Source organism: Phyllobates terribilis, unplaced genomic scaffold, assembly GCF_046119375.1.
Source record: "Phyllobates terribilis strain yellow unplaced genomic scaffold, ASM4611937v1 Scaffold_4__5_contigs__length_816908805, whole genome shotgun sequence".
Taxonomy (NCBI): domain Eukaryota; kingdom Metazoa; phylum Chordata; class Amphibia; order Anura; family Dendrobatidae; genus Phyllobates; species Phyllobates terribilis.
The window spans coordinates 158,085,872-158,102,852 of record NW_027362764.1 but is presented as its reverse complement, the minus strand read 5'-3'; the positions used below and the strand labels follow the sequence as shown (position 1 = coordinate 158,102,852).

The 16,981-nt window shown below is 42.8% G+C and overlaps 1 protein-coding gene across 1 annotated transcript in view; it reads left to right on the top strand.

Annotated features, from left to right (window-relative positions):
- CCDC126 (coiled-coil domain containing 126) overlaps positions 1-13,044 on the top strand; it is a 42,297-nt gene extending 29,253 nt beyond the window's left edge. The window contains exon 3 of the mRNA XM_073676544.1: positions 12,341-13,044. Coding sequence (XP_073532645.1) covers positions 12,341-12,522 — 182 coding nt within the window. The 3' untranslated portion in view covers positions 12,523-13,044. The remainder of the gene's footprint in view (positions 1-12,340) is intronic.
- The last annotated feature ends 3,937 nt before the right edge of the window (positions 13,045-16,981 follow it).

Genomic DNA, 16,981 nt, shown 5'->3' with positions numbered 1-16,981 from the left:
AAACATTATAAATTGGACATTCTATCAGGCCAAAAGATGGCCTTCGGAAGGAAGGTCCTTGAGGCAGTGGTCCTCCCCTAAAATGTATACTCTGGTATTCTCCTGATGGTGCTGTCAGGAGTTACGTCCTAGAAAGTAAGCATTAGACCTACCGGTAATGGGGCTTCCAGGAGTCCCTCATGACAGCACCCATTATATTCCCTTCCTAAATATTCCTAAACGGCTATGTGAAATTAGCATAGCTTGTTGAAAGGCAAATAAAATACAGTTGCATCCATCCTGATGTGGTACTTGAAAAATCACTGGAGTGGGGGTGGAGGGAGGGGCCTTTTAACCTCTTGTTTGTTTCCTGTCCCTATCAAGGATATGAAGGACAACCTCCTGATGGTGCTGTCATGAGGTACTCCTGGAAACCCTATTACCGGTAGGTCTAATGCCTACTTTTCTGCCAGCAGACAAGACTGCATATAAGACAGAAGGGAGAAGGTAGAAACTTGTCAGCTAGAAAGATTAATGACCTCTTCCGGCTTGGATAAAGAACGCAACATCTGCGTTCGAAATGCGTTGCTCTTATGGACATGTACTTTTGGCATCTGTTTTTATTACAATAAAGAAGAATTTTGGACTTACCTGCAGCTGAAACTCCTTCCTTTTTTTTTGCATAATGACCTCTGTGCCTTCAGTACATGTTCGAATCACACAAGTAGACACTTAGCCCCTTTTGCCCTTGGGCCATTTTCCGTTGTTGCGCTTTCGTTTTTCTTTCTCCACTTCTTCCCAGAGCCATAACCTTTTTTATTTTTCGGACAATATGGCCATGTGAGGGCTTGTTTTTTGCGGGATAAGTTATACTTTTGAACGACACCATTGGTTTTACCATATCGTGTACTGAAAAATGGGTAGAAAATTCCAAGTGCGATGAAATTGCAAAAAAAAGTGCAATTCCGCAGTTCGTTTTTTTACCATGTTCACTAAATGCTAAAACTTACCTGCCATTATGATTCTCCAGGTCATTCCGAGTTTTTAGATTCCAAACATGTATAGGTTCTTATGTAAGTGGTGAAAAAAATCAAAGTTGTTGTTTTTTTTGTTTTTTTTAAAAAAAAACGCCTTTTTCCGTAGCGTCTCCATTTTTCAGGATCTAGTGCTGGGTGATGGCTTATTTTTTACCCGGTGAGCTGACATTTTTATTGATACCATTTTGGGGTAGATACAGTGTTTTGATCGCCCTTTATTGCAATTTTGTGGCGACACAAAAAAATTAATTCTGGCTTTTTTTTTCTTTTTCCCTTGATTACGCCAATTACCGATCGGTTTAATTCTTTTTATATATTGATCGGGCGATTCTGAACGCAGCGATACCAAATGTATGTATGTTTGTGTAATATAAAATATGTGTATATATATATATGTGTGTGTGTGCGTGTGAATGTATGGATAGATAGATGGATAGATAGATGGATAGATAGATGGATATAGATTGCTTAAAAAAATAAAGGGAACACTGAAATAACACATCCTAGATCTGAATGAATTAAATATTCTCATTGAAAACTTTGTTCTGTACAAAGTTGAATGTGCTGACAACAAAATCACACAAAAATCATCAATGGAAATCAAATTTATTAACCAATGGAGGCCTGGATTTGGAGTCACCCCCAAAATTAAAGTGGAAAAACACACTACAGGCTGATCCAACTTTGATGTAATGTCCTTAAAACAAGTCAAAATGAGGCTCAGTATTGTGTGTGGCCTCCACGTGCCTGTATGACCTCCCTACAACTCCTGGGCATGCTCCTGATGAGGTTGCGGATGGTCTCCTGTGGGATCTCCTCCCAGACCTGGACTAAAGCATCCGCCAACTCCTGGACAGTCTGCGGTGCAACGTGACGTTAGTGGATGGAGCGAGACATGATGTCCCAAATGTGCTCAATTGGATTCAGGTCTGGGGAACGGGCGGGTCAGTCCATAGCTTCAATGCCTTCATCTTGCGGGAACTGCTGACACACTCCAGCCGCATGAGTTCTGGCATTGTCCTGCATTAGGAGGAACCCGCCGCAAAAGCATATGGTCTCACAAGGGGTCTGAGGATCTCATCTCGGTACCTAATGGCAGTCGGGCTACCTCTGACGAGCACATGGAGGGCTGTGAGGCCCTCCCAAGAAATGCCACTCCACACCATTACTGACCCACTGCCAAACCGGTCATACTGAAGGATGTTGCAGGCAGCAGATCGCTCTCCACGGCGTCTCCAGACTCTGTTACGTCTGTAACATGTGCTCAGTGTGAACCTGCTTTTATCTGTGAAGAGCACTGGACGCCAGTAGAGACTTTGCCAATCCTGGTGTCCTGTGGCAAATGCCAAGCGCCATGCACGGTGTTGGGCTGTGAGCAATACCCAGACATCATTTTGATGTCTGGCCCTCATACCACCCTCATGGAGTCGGTTTCTAACAGTTTGTGCAGACACATGCACATTTGTGGCCTGCTGGAGGTAATTTTGCAGGGCTCTGGCAGTGCTCCTCCTGTTCCTCCTTGCAAAAAGGCGGAGAAGCGGTCCTGCTGCTGGGTTGTTGCCCTCCTACGGCCCCCTCCACGTCTCCTGGTGTACTGGCCTGTCTCCTGGTAGTGCCTCCAGCCTTTGGACACTACGCTGACAGACACAGCAAACCTTCTTGCCACAGCTCGCATTGATGTGCCATCCTGGATGAGCTGCACTACCTGAGCAAATTCTGTGGGTTGTAGAGTCCGTCTCATGCTACCACGAGTGTGAAATCACAACCACCATTCAAGAGTGACCAAAACATCAGCCAGAAAGCATTGGTACTGAAATGTGGTCTGTGGTCCCCACCTTCAGAACCACTCCTTCATTGAGTGTAATATTGACAGCGGCATTTAACATGTTAACAGCCGCAGGTGGATCGGGATTCCACCCGCAGCTGTTAGGGGCACATGACAGCTGATCAGATCAGCGGTCATGTCCTTGGAAAGGTGCGGGCTACGTGCCGGAACCCGCGCCAAAGCGAGAGACACGCCATACGCCGTACATGTACGGCACATGTCGTGAAAGGGTTAAGATAGTCTGTCAGTGTAAGGGTATATGGACACGCTGTGTTTTTGTCCTGGGTTTTTTTTTGTTTTGTTTTTTTCTTTTTCTTCCCCCTGCGCAGTTGTCACAAAATCTGAAGGATTTCCTAGTCCCAGCAAAGTGAATGAGATCCCTGTAGTCCCATGCACATGTTGCTTATTTTATCCTTGCAGATTTAAATCTGCAGGTTGTCTATTCTTTCAGTGGTTTTGTTGAAACCGTACTAATGACTGCACAAAAATCTGTAACCAAAACACATTTTTCCTGACAATGCATGCACATATAGTTTCGTGATTATGTCCGGGGGTTGCTGAGTTTTCCTGATTTATGGCACTGTAGGTATACTGTGGGATACAATGGCTGATGCTTCCCTTTTTGTAAAATAGAATATATCATACTTCACAATATAAGGAAGCGTAGTATAGGCTGCACTTTCCTACATGGAGGGGAGAAGGAAAAAAGCTAAAAGGGCTGCAATGCAGGCCGGCCTAGCGTATGCCAACAAAACATTCTTGGCATACGCTGGACGCATGAGGATTTGTAGACAGGATTAGAGTGTATGCCAGGAGTGTACAAACCGGGATGAAAACTGAGACCCACGGATCCTTTTGTGTTTGTACTGTTGTATAGCAGCCGTAAAGGTTTATATGTCTGTTAAACAAATATGTCCGGGGTTTCCAGGGGCTCGTTCTTAACCTTGCTGGCCAGGTGCTTGCAGAAGTGTGTAGTTTCTTCTGGTTATGTCCCCTGCATGGGAATATAGTAAATGTAAAGCCGTGCGGTTAGACATCTGACAACAGGAAGCCGTGTGCCTCATAGCAAGCAAGTTTATTCAGAGCTCAACGAAGCAAAATTTGTTGAGGCGTGACATGAACCATACGTGTGCAGGTCTAGAGAGATTTCACCGGTTCTAGGAGACATCAGCTCAAGGGAAGATTTGGGAGCACAGAGCTGGACAGTTCATACACATCTTGGCCTTCAATAACTTCGTTGGATTTATATGCTAGTTTTCAGCCTGTGTGCTACGAGGACATATGATGAGAACATTGTTCTTCCTCTGTATAAAGAGCTGGTAAGGCCGCACTTAGAATATTGTGCACAGTTCTGGGCTCCGGTGCTCAGGAAAGACATATTGGAGCTAGAGAGGGTACAAAGGAGGGCGACTAAGGTAATAAAGGGAATGGAGGGACTAGAATACCCAGAGAGGTTGTCAAAATTAGGCCTATTTACGTTGGAAAAGAGAAGGCTTAGGGGAGACCTCATAAACATGTATAAATACATCAGGGGGCAGTACAGAGATCTCTCCCATGACCTGTTTATACCAAGGATGGTGACAAAGACGAGGGGGCACACTATGCGTCTGGAGGAAAGGAGGTTCCTGCACCAGCATAGAAGGGGATTCTTTACGGTAAGAGCCGTGAGACTCTGGAACTCTCTGGGAGAGGAAGTGGTGATGTCCAACTCACTTAATGAGTTCAAGAGAGGCCTGGACGCCTTTCTTGAGAGCAATAAAATTACATCTTATGCTTAGTGATAGTTAATTAATCCAGGGATTTAATCTGACTGCCAGATTGGTGTCGGGAAGTGAATTTTTCCTCAATGATATAAATTGGCCTATACCGCATGTTTTTTTTTTTTGCCTTCCCCTGGATCAACGCTGCGGAATAGCTGCAGTGCACAAGAAATAGGCTGAACTGGATGGATGCTTGTCTTTTTTCGGCCTTATAAACTATGAGGATTCGCCAGTTTCAGACCCAGGACCAGAGGGTATGTATGCGTTATACATACTCCCGGCTAGTGGGATGGCCCTGCTTCCATATACTTGTATGGAGTGCCCTCTACTCGGCCATGCCCACTGGACGCGGCCTCTCAATGCAAGTGTATCCCGCTGGATGGGCTCTTGCTGGGAGTATGTATAACTCATACATACCCTTTGGTCCCGGTCAGAAATCGGTGAATCCTTGCAGCGGACAGTGTGTGCACAGGGGAGATTCATATGTCTGCAGCTATACAGAGTGACTACAGACTTACTGATTTGGACCGGGCAACCCCTTTTAATGGGCATTTACACTGCAAGGTGGTCTCAAACAAGCATTTATTGTTTTTTGAGCATCTCCGTAAGCACTGAGGATACTCAAGTGACACTAAACCAGAAGTAGGTTAAAAAAATAAAGCTTGTAGAGAGGAAATGGTTGGGACCTTTTTATTAAAGTATATTAGAAAAGTTTGTTGATTATTACATTAGAGACATGTACAGTTGGGTCCAGAAATATTTGGACAGTGACACTCTTCATGTTTTCAGCTCTGCAGGGCACTGTTTTTGATTTAAAATGAAACATCTGAGATGCAATTGAAGTACAGACTTTCAGATTTAATTAAAGGGGTTGAACAAAAATATCCTGTGAAACGTTGAGGAATTGCAATCATTTTTCTACAAAGCCTCCTCATTTCTGAGGCTCAAAAGTAATTGGACAAATTAACTTTACCACAAATAAAATGTTCATTTTTAATACTTTGTAGAGAATTCTTTACAGGCAATCTGCCTGATGTCTAGGAGCCATGGATGTCACCAAACACTGGGTTTCCTCCTTTATGATGTTTTGACGGCCTTTATTGCTGCTGACTTCAATTGTTGCTTGTTTGTGGGTCTTTCTGCCTTAAGTTTTCTTTCCAGGAAAACCACGGCACTACTGGTATAAGGCGCTCAAGTAGGGTCCAATTCTGTCAATAAACTAAGCACAAAAAACGTGGCATTCCAATTAAGAATGAACTTAAATATTTTAATATGCAGTCCAAAAATTGTACTCGTTCACAGCGCTTGCTTTGTTCCGTGAACTCACTGGCAGTCTTTACACCGATGAAGGTCTGATATAGACCGAAATGTCTGTACAATTATTGGACTGCATATTAAAATATTTAAGTTCATTCTCAGTTGGAGGGCCATGTTTAAGTTTTGTACTAAACATATGAAATGCATGCTCGATGGGGATGACATCTGGTGATTGACTCAGCCATTGTAGAATATTTAATTTCTTTGCCTTAAAGGGAACCAGTCACCAGAAAAAAACACTATTAACCTGCAGATATCGGGTTAATCTGCTGGTTAATAGCGTTATTAACCTGCCCATGCTTAGCCAAACGCTGCCAGGACAAAATGAACTTTATTCCTCCCGGCAGCGTTCGGTTTCCTTGTGGCGACCCTTTGTTTCTTCACCATGGAAAGGATTCTGCGTTCATCCACCACTGTTGTCTTCAGTGGACGTCCAGGCCTTTTTAAGTTCCGAAGCTCACCAATGCTTTTTTTTTTTCTTTTTCTTTTGCAGAATGTACCAAACTGTTGATTTGGCCACTGCTAACGTTTCTGCTAGATTTTTTTTTTTTTTTCAGCCTAGTGATGGTCTTTTTCTCTTCCATTGAGAGCTCCTTTGACCGCATGTTGTGGGCTCACATCAACGGCTTCCAAATGCAAATGCCACACCATTACTTTTGGTCACTTTAAAAAAGAGGCAGCTACATATTACAGAGCTGTAATTCCTAAACCCTTACTCCAATTATGTTGTGAAAACCCTCAAATTAAAACTGAGAGTTTGCACTTTAAGCCCATGTTCATTATATAACTATATCTTGAATGTTTTAGTAAACAGCAAAAATGTTAAAACTTGTCACTGTCCAAATATTTCTTGACCTAACTGTCGACATAAAATCAATGTTAGCTTCGGACCACCTCTTTAAGTGCACCTTCCCACCTGCTTGTTTTTCCTCTCCCCCCACCCCTCTTCTCTTTTCTGTGGTTGACAGCTCTAGCTTCATAGAGCCAGAGAAGGCTGGAGATGGCTGGATAACAAGCAGATGCTGACAGGGTCACTTTAAATTCCCGCGTCCAGCGTAAAATAAAAGTGTAGACTTTTGGTGCTGTTGATGCTATTGTTCCCAGTGGCGTCTGGCTGCTGCCTTTACTATTTTGTTAGAACAGACATCCGCTGTGACAGAGTATTAATGAGCTGCATCCAATAAGTGACCGCTTATTGGCTGCAGCACTGTCACAACATCCACTGGGAACAGCAGCGCTGACATCGCTGGAACGGTGCCGATGTGAGCATACATTTTATTTTTCATGATTTAAAAACTGACTAGCTGAATCCTTCTAAGCACCATGTAAAAAACAGGAGGTCAATTTTCCCTGTGACTCGTCAGTCACTGCAAAAGTCACTGGCTGGGGAGAAGAGGGAGCAGGTGGTTCAGGAGTTGGAAGAGGGGAATGATTTTTGCGAGGACAAGAAACTAACTTTTTCTACATAGAACAGAGAAAAGAAAAGAATTGGCTGGGTAAAAAGGCAAAATGAGCAATTATAAGTACACATTGCTATATAATATGATTGCAATATATTAAGAGGAAAAAAACTTTGATGTGAGTTTCTTTAAAAGGAACCTTTTGGCTTTTTTGTGCCCCTAAACTGTCTCTATTCCGTATTACATAAATGGAAGTTTCGAAGTTTAAAATAATGACTTGCAAAGTATTCACCCCCTTGGTTTTTTACCTATCTTGTTACATTACAACTTGTATTTAAATATTTTTGTAATCCAATTTGTGTGATGCATCAGCACTAAATAGTCTAAGCTGGTGAAGTGAGAAAAATATAGGCATAAATAAAATTTATGGGATCAAATTATTATAAATAGGTATTTGCATATGTATTCACCTCTTCTGCGATGAAGCCCCTAAATATTTCTGGTGCAAGCAATTACCTTCATAAGTCACATGCTTAGTGAAAGGAAGTCTACCGGTGTTCAATCTAAAGGGTCACATGGTCTGTCAGTATATACACACCTTTCGTGAAAGGACACAGAGGCTGCAACACCTCTAACCAAGCAGTAAGCAAGAGGCACCACTAGCCAAACACAACCATGAAGACGATGAAGGAGATCTCCAAACAAGTCAGGAACAAAGTTGTTGTGAAGTGCAAGTCATGGTTGGGTTAAAAAAAATAAAATAAAATAAAAAAATCCCAATCTCTTATGATACCCTGGAGCACCATCAAATCCATTATCATCAAATGGAAAGTAAATGGTACCACAACAAACATGCCAAGAGAGGGCCGCCTGCCAAAACTTTCAGCCCCGGGCAATGAGGGCATTAATCACAGAGGCAGCTCAGAGACCAAAAGGTAACTCTAAAGGAGCTGCAGAGTTCCCAAGCAGACACTGCAGTATCTGTCCATATGACCACAATAAGCCGTACACTCCATACAAGTGGCCTTTATGGAGGAGTGGGTAGAAAAAAACTTTACTTACACACACAAATTGTAAGGCTCATTTTTGAGTTTGCCAAAAGACATGTGGGAGACTCCCCAAATGTATGGAGGAAGGTGCTGTGGTCAGATGAGACCAATATTGAACTTCTTGGCCACCAAGGTAAATGCTGTGTCTGGCACCAAACCAACACAGCTCATCACCCCAAGAACACCATCCCCATAGTGAAATGTGGTGGCAGTGTCATGCTGTAGAGATGTTTTTCGGCAGCAGGGACAGGAAAAATGGTCCAAGTCAAGGGAAGGGATGGTGCGAAATACAGGGATATTCTTGAGCAGTGATTTGAGACTGGGACGGAAGTTCACTTTCCAACAACACTATGGCCCAAAAGAAACTGCTAAAGCATCACTCGAGTGGTTTGAGGGGAAACATGTAAATGTTCTGGAGTGGCCTTGTCAAAGCACAGACCTTAATCCAATTGAGAATCTGTGGTCAGACTTGACAAAACCATCTTGAAGGAGCTGGAGCAGTTTTGCCATGAGGAATGGGCAAAAATCCCACTGGCAAGATGTAGAAAGCTCATAGCGACTTGCAGCTGTAATGCTGCAAAATGAGGCTCTACAATGTACTGACTTTAGGGGGGGGGGCATAATTATGCACACTGAAGTTTTCAGTTATTTTTGTTCTATTTGTTGTTTGTTTCACAATAAAAAGAAAACCAAATGTTCACAGTTGTAGGCATGTTCTTTTACATAAACTTATGCAAACCCTCAAAAAAAAAAAAAAAAATGGTGAGATTCAAGGTTAGGTAGCAAAACACGAAAAATGCCCTGGGGGGGGTGTGTGTGAATACTTTCGCAAGTCACTGTAGAAACAAAATGAACATATACCCTGCTGTAAGTAAAAAGCAATAGTGCATGTAAACAATATGGGGTACTTGGCAAATACTGTTTTTGATTAAAAAAAACAAAACGTGCAACCATCCCACGAGCGCCAAGGTGTACCCAGTCAGGACGGTTCTAACCTCTAGTATTAAAACCTTAACGTGTCAAGATGACCTCAATGTGAATATGGGCCAAGCGGGACCGGGGCCCAACTATGGATACCCAGCCATGGGAAGCTATATAAACAGTGTTTACCAAGTACCCTGTGTTTTTACTTACTTACAGCAGAGTATATGTTAATTTTGTTTCTATCTTAGGTTTTGTCTGTTTAATGGCCAGTGTGAACATGTTGCATGTATACCAACTTATACTACAGATAATTTCTTTCAGTTTTACGTCTAATGTAGTCAAATCGCTACAATCACCTTTTATAAAACACTGCGCTGTATGTATGTTATTTTCCTCAATTCTATGGCGCCCTCATATTCCACAGCGCTTTACAGACATTATCATTAGCATAGTATAGTCACCTGAGGAATGTCCTAGTCAGGAACAATCAGTCTTCAATCCAATCCTGATCACTGGCACCTACAGTAATTGGAAAAATTTGGACCTTTTATCCCTGTTAGAATGGAGCGGCAGAGCGCATGCCTGACTGTTGCTCCATTCATCCCTTATAGTGCTGCTGATTTTCTGGCAGTCCCATAGAGAATCGAGCAGTGTTCAAGGATGTTCTCTCTGGCTCAATTATTGTGGAGATAAGTGTCCCATTCTGTCAATTGTGGGGGTCCCAAAAGTCTGATCCCACCAATCAAATTTTCAGCTATCCTGTTAAGTGATATTTTTATTTTATTTTAATGATTACACAGCTGAACAACACTTATTAAAGGGAATCTGTCACCCCCCTGGGCGATATCAGACCTCTACTATAGGCATACAGGTGATAGAAAAGTAAATCTATATATACCTGTATGGCCCATAGTAGAGGTCTGATTGCAGAGAAATCTGGTTTTATAAAGTCTGTTTTCCAGAGGCTTGGCATCCGGGGGACGCCAAGCAAACCCCTCCTATCTGCTTACTATTCCCCTAAATTGCCGTCTCTGTGCTAAATCACCATATTCCCCCCTCCCTCCCATGCACGTCACAGGACCCTGCTCTGCCTCCCCTCCCGCACTCCCTTTGAGTGCTCGGTTTCTCTCCGGCCCCGTTTGGCTACGTACTGTCAGTGGAGCAGAAGTCTCAGTGACTCATCTTCGCTTGCACAGTACGCAGCCAAACTGGGCCGGCGGGAAACAAAGCTTGCTCCATGTGAGCAACGCTTTGCGCGGGAGGGGAGGCACAGCAGGGCAAGTCACAGGCCCTGTGATGTGCAGGGGAGGGGGGAATATGGTAATTTAGCACAGAGGCGGCGATTTAGGGGAATAGTAAGCAGATAGGAGGGGTTTGGAAACAGACTTTATAAAACCAGATGTCTCTGCAATCAGACCTCCTACTACGGGCCATACAGGTATGTATAGATTTACTTTTCTATAACCTGTATGCCCATAGTAGAGGTCTGATATCGCCCAGGGGGGCGACAGATTCCCTTTAACTTGGAATGTGGCTCTCTGTAATGATAAACTGGTTGACTCATTAGTCAAGATTAATATATGATGATTCTTTTCTCCATTACATACACAAGTTCACCCCAATATATTATTTATTAGCCCTGCTCTGCTCTTACAGTTCTGTGTAATTCAATTCCAAGTTCATAAAAGACACTAGATATGCCGGCTGACCGCTGATTGTACCTATAATAAGACCTCATTCACACATCCATTGTTACTGCTGGTTCTGATTTTCATCCATTTTTCCTTTGTTTTTATTTCTGATGCTGTGTTTCCACAAAAGCAAAAACATACAAAAAAACATATATGAACAGCCCTGTAGACTATAATAATACTTGTTCTATCTGTGAAAAATACAAATAGAATATGTACTTTAAAAACGGATGCCTGAATGAGCCAAAATTCTCAATTACAATTGGGGAGTTCACGTGAGAAGGACATGAAATCCAAAGAAATTATAAAACAGTGAGGTAAAAGAAAATCCTCCCAGCCCATAAGAGCTTACAATCTAAATCAGACCTGGGCAAAGTGTGGCCTGCTGTGGGCAACATCTGGCCCTCTGCCTGTTCCAGTCCAGACCGAGACAGCTGAGGAGCTGAAAACAGTGGCCCCCACGGTCTACACCGTTCCCTCTGCCGCCTGTCCGCCGCCTATGGTTACTGCTGTCTGCATCCTCGGGGTGCAGATAGAGGTGAATGCATTGGCGGAGGACGGCCAATTCAGTTTTCCACTAATCAGCATGTGAGACAGCAGACACTGCTGCTGCTGCTGAGACTCTGAGCAGAGCGCCGGGAGAACGGGAGCGAGGTGAATGTGTGTCTATTTTTTTTTTTTGTGTGTGTGTATGAGATGTTTATTTGTATATAGGAGGCTATGTGGGGGCTCATGATGTATATAGAGAGGCTTTGTGGGGGCTCATGCTGTATATAGGAAGCTGTGTGGGGGCTCACGCTGTATATTGGTAGGCTGTGTGGGGGGGCTCATGCTGTATGTAGGGGGATGTAAGTATTCTTAATTCTGCTCAATTGTAAGTGATAATATAAAATAATTATAATTGTAATTAAAGGGAACCTGTCATATGAAAAATGCTATTAACCTGCAGATATGGGGTTAATCTGCAGGTTAATAGCGTTCTGAACCTGTCTAGTGCCGGCCCTTACACCCCCACTTCTGGGAGGAAATTAACTTTAGTCCCCCCGGCAGCGTTCTGGTTTCAGTCACTGGGGTGGCGCCGGTGCGGGTTCAATCACAGCTCTGTGTATAGAGCGGTGTCTGTAACTGCGCCCCCGGCACTGACAGACGGCTCAGTATTGGGGCCTGCTGTCAATCAGTGCCAGGGGAGCAGTTACAGCCAGATTCCCTTTGAATATCTTACTAGTACATTCTTCTTGAGGAATCATAGCTGAAATTAGCTTACAATTTCTTGCTACATAGAAAATAGCGCTTGTGTATCCCTTCTTATATTTTTAATTTAGTTTTTTTAATTTATTTTCCTTTTTCTTTGCCAACAGCTGATCTGAAGAGGACGATTGCGGTTCTGTTAGATGACATCCTGCTGCGCCTAGGAAAACTAGAGAACAAAATAGACTATATTGTAGTTAATGGATCATCCAGTAACAACACTAACAGCACCAGCGGGAATCTGGTTCCACTAACCACAAGTAGACGTGTCAATTCCTCTGGAAAGCGATGATGAGGAAGAAGTCGAAGCAGAGCCGTGAGCTTACAGAAAGCCTCCATTCTCACCACTCCAGCTCTAGGAATAGTTGTACACGGTCTTATAGAGAGCATTAATATGAGGACTCACTGCTGTAATGTCAAGTGTTACACACTTGTCATGAATTATTGGCCATATTTTTTTCTTAGATGAGAGCGGATATGTTTTTCTACATGTGTGAATTTTATTATTAGGTTCTGTTTTGGTTCTAGATTATAATATTTAGTACTAAAAAATAAAATATTTTGAATCTGTTGTAAAAAAAACTATACTTGTATATTATATTTTGCTACACAAAGTTTTACGTTTTAAGCTAAAGTTTTTGAACGTGTGACCCAAAGAATGTATTTATTTGCACTGTTAAAGCATAACATAACCATAGATGACTTGCTGTATCAATTTATTTATGTGAGCTCACAATGACAAATAAAAGGAATAGGAACTGTGCATTTATTTAGAAAAACATTGATGGAAAGTTACATTTTTTTTAAACCATAATTTTCTTCTGCTGCTTTTCATTTCCTATTAAAAAAAAAGAAAAAAAATGCTCAAAGTCTAACATGCTGCCGAGAACAATGATTTTATCTTTTTTTTTTTTTAGCAAGCTTAAAAATCATTTCACCCAACTAATTAGTGTTTTTATTAGTTAGACAGGAGATTATATACTTGTCTAGAATTGGCCAATTATTGGGAAACGAGTGTTGCCAGTAATGCTTTGACCACTGTAATTGCACCTTTAGGATATGTTCACATGGGGTGTTTACACTGCGGGTTAATTTTTTTAATTTTATTTATGGGTGAATAAGTCCAATGAATATTACAGTATAATAGAAGAAAAGGATTTCTGGACTACAATAATCATTAGCGAAGAAGACTCAACATCAACTATTTAACCTACAAAGAACAAAAAGAGTTGATAGATCTCCAGCTAATAGCAAAAATGCAAATTTTATTAAATAACAAAAAAAAAACATACAATATTAAAAAGTTGTACTAATTAGCACTGGCAAAAAGGAAAATCTTTTTTTCCAACAGTATAGATCAAATGAGGTAACAGGAATGAGCTCAAAAAAGGAAGGGAGACGCACAGTGAATATGGATCCAGGTGAAGGTAAATAATGCGATCACAAAGACATAAAATATATATATATTATTATTATTATTTATTGTTATAGCGCCATTTATTCCATGGCGCTTTACATGTGAAAAGGGGTATTCATAGCAAAAACAAGTACAATAATCGAACACAATGTGACAGCAACTGGTACAGGAGGAGCGAGGACCCTGCCTGCGAGAGATCACAATCTATTAGGGATGGGTGAGGATACATTAGGTGAGGGTAGAGCTGGTCATGCAGCGGTGGTTACTGCAGGTTGTAGGCTTGTCGGAAGAGGTGGGTCTTCCGGCTCCTTTTGAAGGTTTCCACGGTCGACGAGAGTCTGATGTGTTGGGGTAGAGAGTTCCAGAGTAGGGGGGGGAAGCACGGGAGAAATCTTGTATGCGATTGTGGGAGGAGGAGATAAGAGGGGAGTAGAGAAGGAGATCTTGTGAGGATCGGAGGTTGTGTGCGGGTATGCAACGGGAGACTAGGTCAGAGATATATGGAGGAGGCAGGTTGTGAATGGCTTTGTATGCCATGGTTAGGGTTTTGAACTGGAGTCTCTGAGCAATGGGGAGCCAGTGAAGAGATTGACAGAGAGGAGAGGCCGGGGAATAGCGGGGGGACAGGTGGATTAGTCTGGCAGCAGAGTTTAGGATAGATTGGAGGGGTGCAAGAGTGGTAGAAGGGAGGCCACAGAGCAGGAGGTTGCAGTAGTCGAGGCGAGAGATGATGAGGGCATGCACTAGTGTTTTTGCAGATTTATGGTTGAGGAATGTGCGGATCTGGGAGATATTTTTGAGTTTGAGTCGGCAGGAAGTGGAAAGGGCTTGGATATGTGGTTTGAAGGAGAGTTCAGCTGTTGTGGTGTTGTATAAAGTGGCAGCAACATCTGCATCATGTAAGGAACTAACGTCTGTAAGAGGGAGAAGGGATTCAGAGAGTGAGTGTAGGTCAAGATGTCTGAGATTTCTGCGAGGGTGTGCAAGTTTGTGGAGTGGGGATTGTTGACCTGTAGAGGAGAGGGTAAAGAATGTAAGTAGGTTGTGGTCAGAGAGAGGGAGAGGTGAGTTAGAGAGGTTAGATAGGGAACAGAGGTGGGTGAAGATGAGGTCCAGCTTGTGGCCGTCTTTGTGGGTGGGTGTGGAAGACCACTGGGAAAGACCGAAGGAGGAAGTGAGGGATAGAAGCTTAGAGGCAGCTGAGAGGGAAGTGTCAATGGGGATGTTAAAGTCACCCATGAGGATAGTGGGGATGTCAACGGAGAGGAAATTAAGTAGCCAAGTGGTAAAGTGGTGGTTGATCCTGGGGGGCGGTAAATGACAGCCAGTTGGAGGTTGGAGGGGCAGTAGATGCGCACACAGTGCACTTCAAAAGAGGGGAGAGTAATTGAGGGCGGCAGTGGGATATGGGTGAAGGAGCAGTTATCTGAGAGGAGGAAACCTATTCCTCCACCGTGCTTGCCGGTGGGGCGGGGGGTATGGGAGAGGTGGAATCCGCCGTACGAAAGTGCAGCAGGAGAGGCCCTGTCAGAGGGGGTGAGCCAGGTTTCAGTGATGCCGAGGAAGGAAAGCTTGTTAGTGATGAAGAGGTCGTGAATGTAGGATAGTTTGTTGCAGACAGAGCGAGCGTTCCATAGAGCTCCTGATAGTTTGACTGGGGAAGCAGGGGCTGGGCGTATAGGTATAAGGTTAGAAGGGTTACGAGAGTTTGGGGTAGATCGTGGGTAGGAGGTGGAAGTGATTGTAGGGATGTGGTGGGGAGGGCCAGGATTAGGAGAGATGTCGCCAGCAGTAAGGAGGAGCAGAGAAAGCGTTAGCAGGTGGGAGCAGGAGAGGGCATGAGGTGGCTGTCTGTGTTTGGAGACAAAGGATTGTATGTTGAGGAATAGCTCTGAGGAGGTGAGGTGGGTAGGGAGAATGAAGGGAGAGATGAAGGGTTCCTTACTAGGTGTAGGAATTAGGGGTGGTTGTAAGAAGTGAAGGATTAAGGGGGTGAGAGTGAAAACAAACACAAACATTGTTTACTGTGGCAAAGTATCCAGTTACCTTCAGTTCCCTTCGGGTTCAATTCAGGATTAATTCTAATTTCTCATACTTCAGCTAATGGCCATACTTAAGGTAATGGCCACAGACTAAATATATATATATATATATTTAACAGATGCACACCGATTAAGTATGGGCGTCTGTTGGTGCTGTCAGTTAACAAATAGTGTGTGTGATCCACCACAATAGACAATAAATATCAAGTGATATAGGGAAAGCCAACACACATAATCAAGCATTAATATGCATAGACAAAGATTAAACTAGGTAACCCACGATCACACGGTGTGTATGCCACTGGGACCATAGAAAAACAACCACACAGCAATGTCTACATGACAGAACATGTAAATGATGAGAGGAACCCACATATCCCTATGTGGACCCTCGTGCCCCAACACACGTTTCGGTACAAAACACCTTCAGAGGCCGGTGGAGCTGTAGCACATATCGATGTTCATATGTTACTCAAGCCGGTGTAAGAAATGAGTTGGTTTGCCATGGCACATTCGTATCGGCACCAGCGATGTAACCGGTGATGCATCCGGATCATGTGGTGACGCACGCAGATCAGGGGGTGCACTTCCTGTGATGTATCAGCGCGCATACCACATGATCACCGGAAGTAGAGCACCAGCTTGCAGGTTCCAGAGCGCATGCGTACAGCCAACTCCATTTTGTTAGAATTCATGGGAGACGCCATTTTTGTGTGTATTATGGCAATAGCGAAAGTGCATTAAATGCAAACTGGTAAGTAAAGCTGTGGCAGTATATACATGTATATGCACCACCCAGTGAGGTAGTCTACATAAAGGGGTAATCGTAATCGGATGCGCATAGAGCGCACATGACAGTTTTATACAGAATATAGTCTAGGAATAGATATATAATAATAATTATAATAAAGGATTTGCTAAACAATTCACAGGATACTATAATCTGAAGGTAAGTTCAAAACTGTAATGTAACATCAGACTAAAGTGCATTAAATACATCACGTAGCAAGTGCGTATGTATAAACCCCTAATATTACAATCACTTCCATAAAATACTAATCAGAAGAATCAAAGAAGTATATATACTGTAAAGTAATGCAGAACACACACATCAGTTCTCATAGGGGGTCACAGGTGTTGGGCCTCGAACAAATGTTGATTGGCAGAGAGTATCATCAGTAATCCTCACGAAAATAGGTTAATTCTAAAAATAAATACAACAGAAATCAATAGAATAATTAAACAGAAATAGAAAAATTTTAGATTAATGATGTAAAGCTTAATTTTTCATT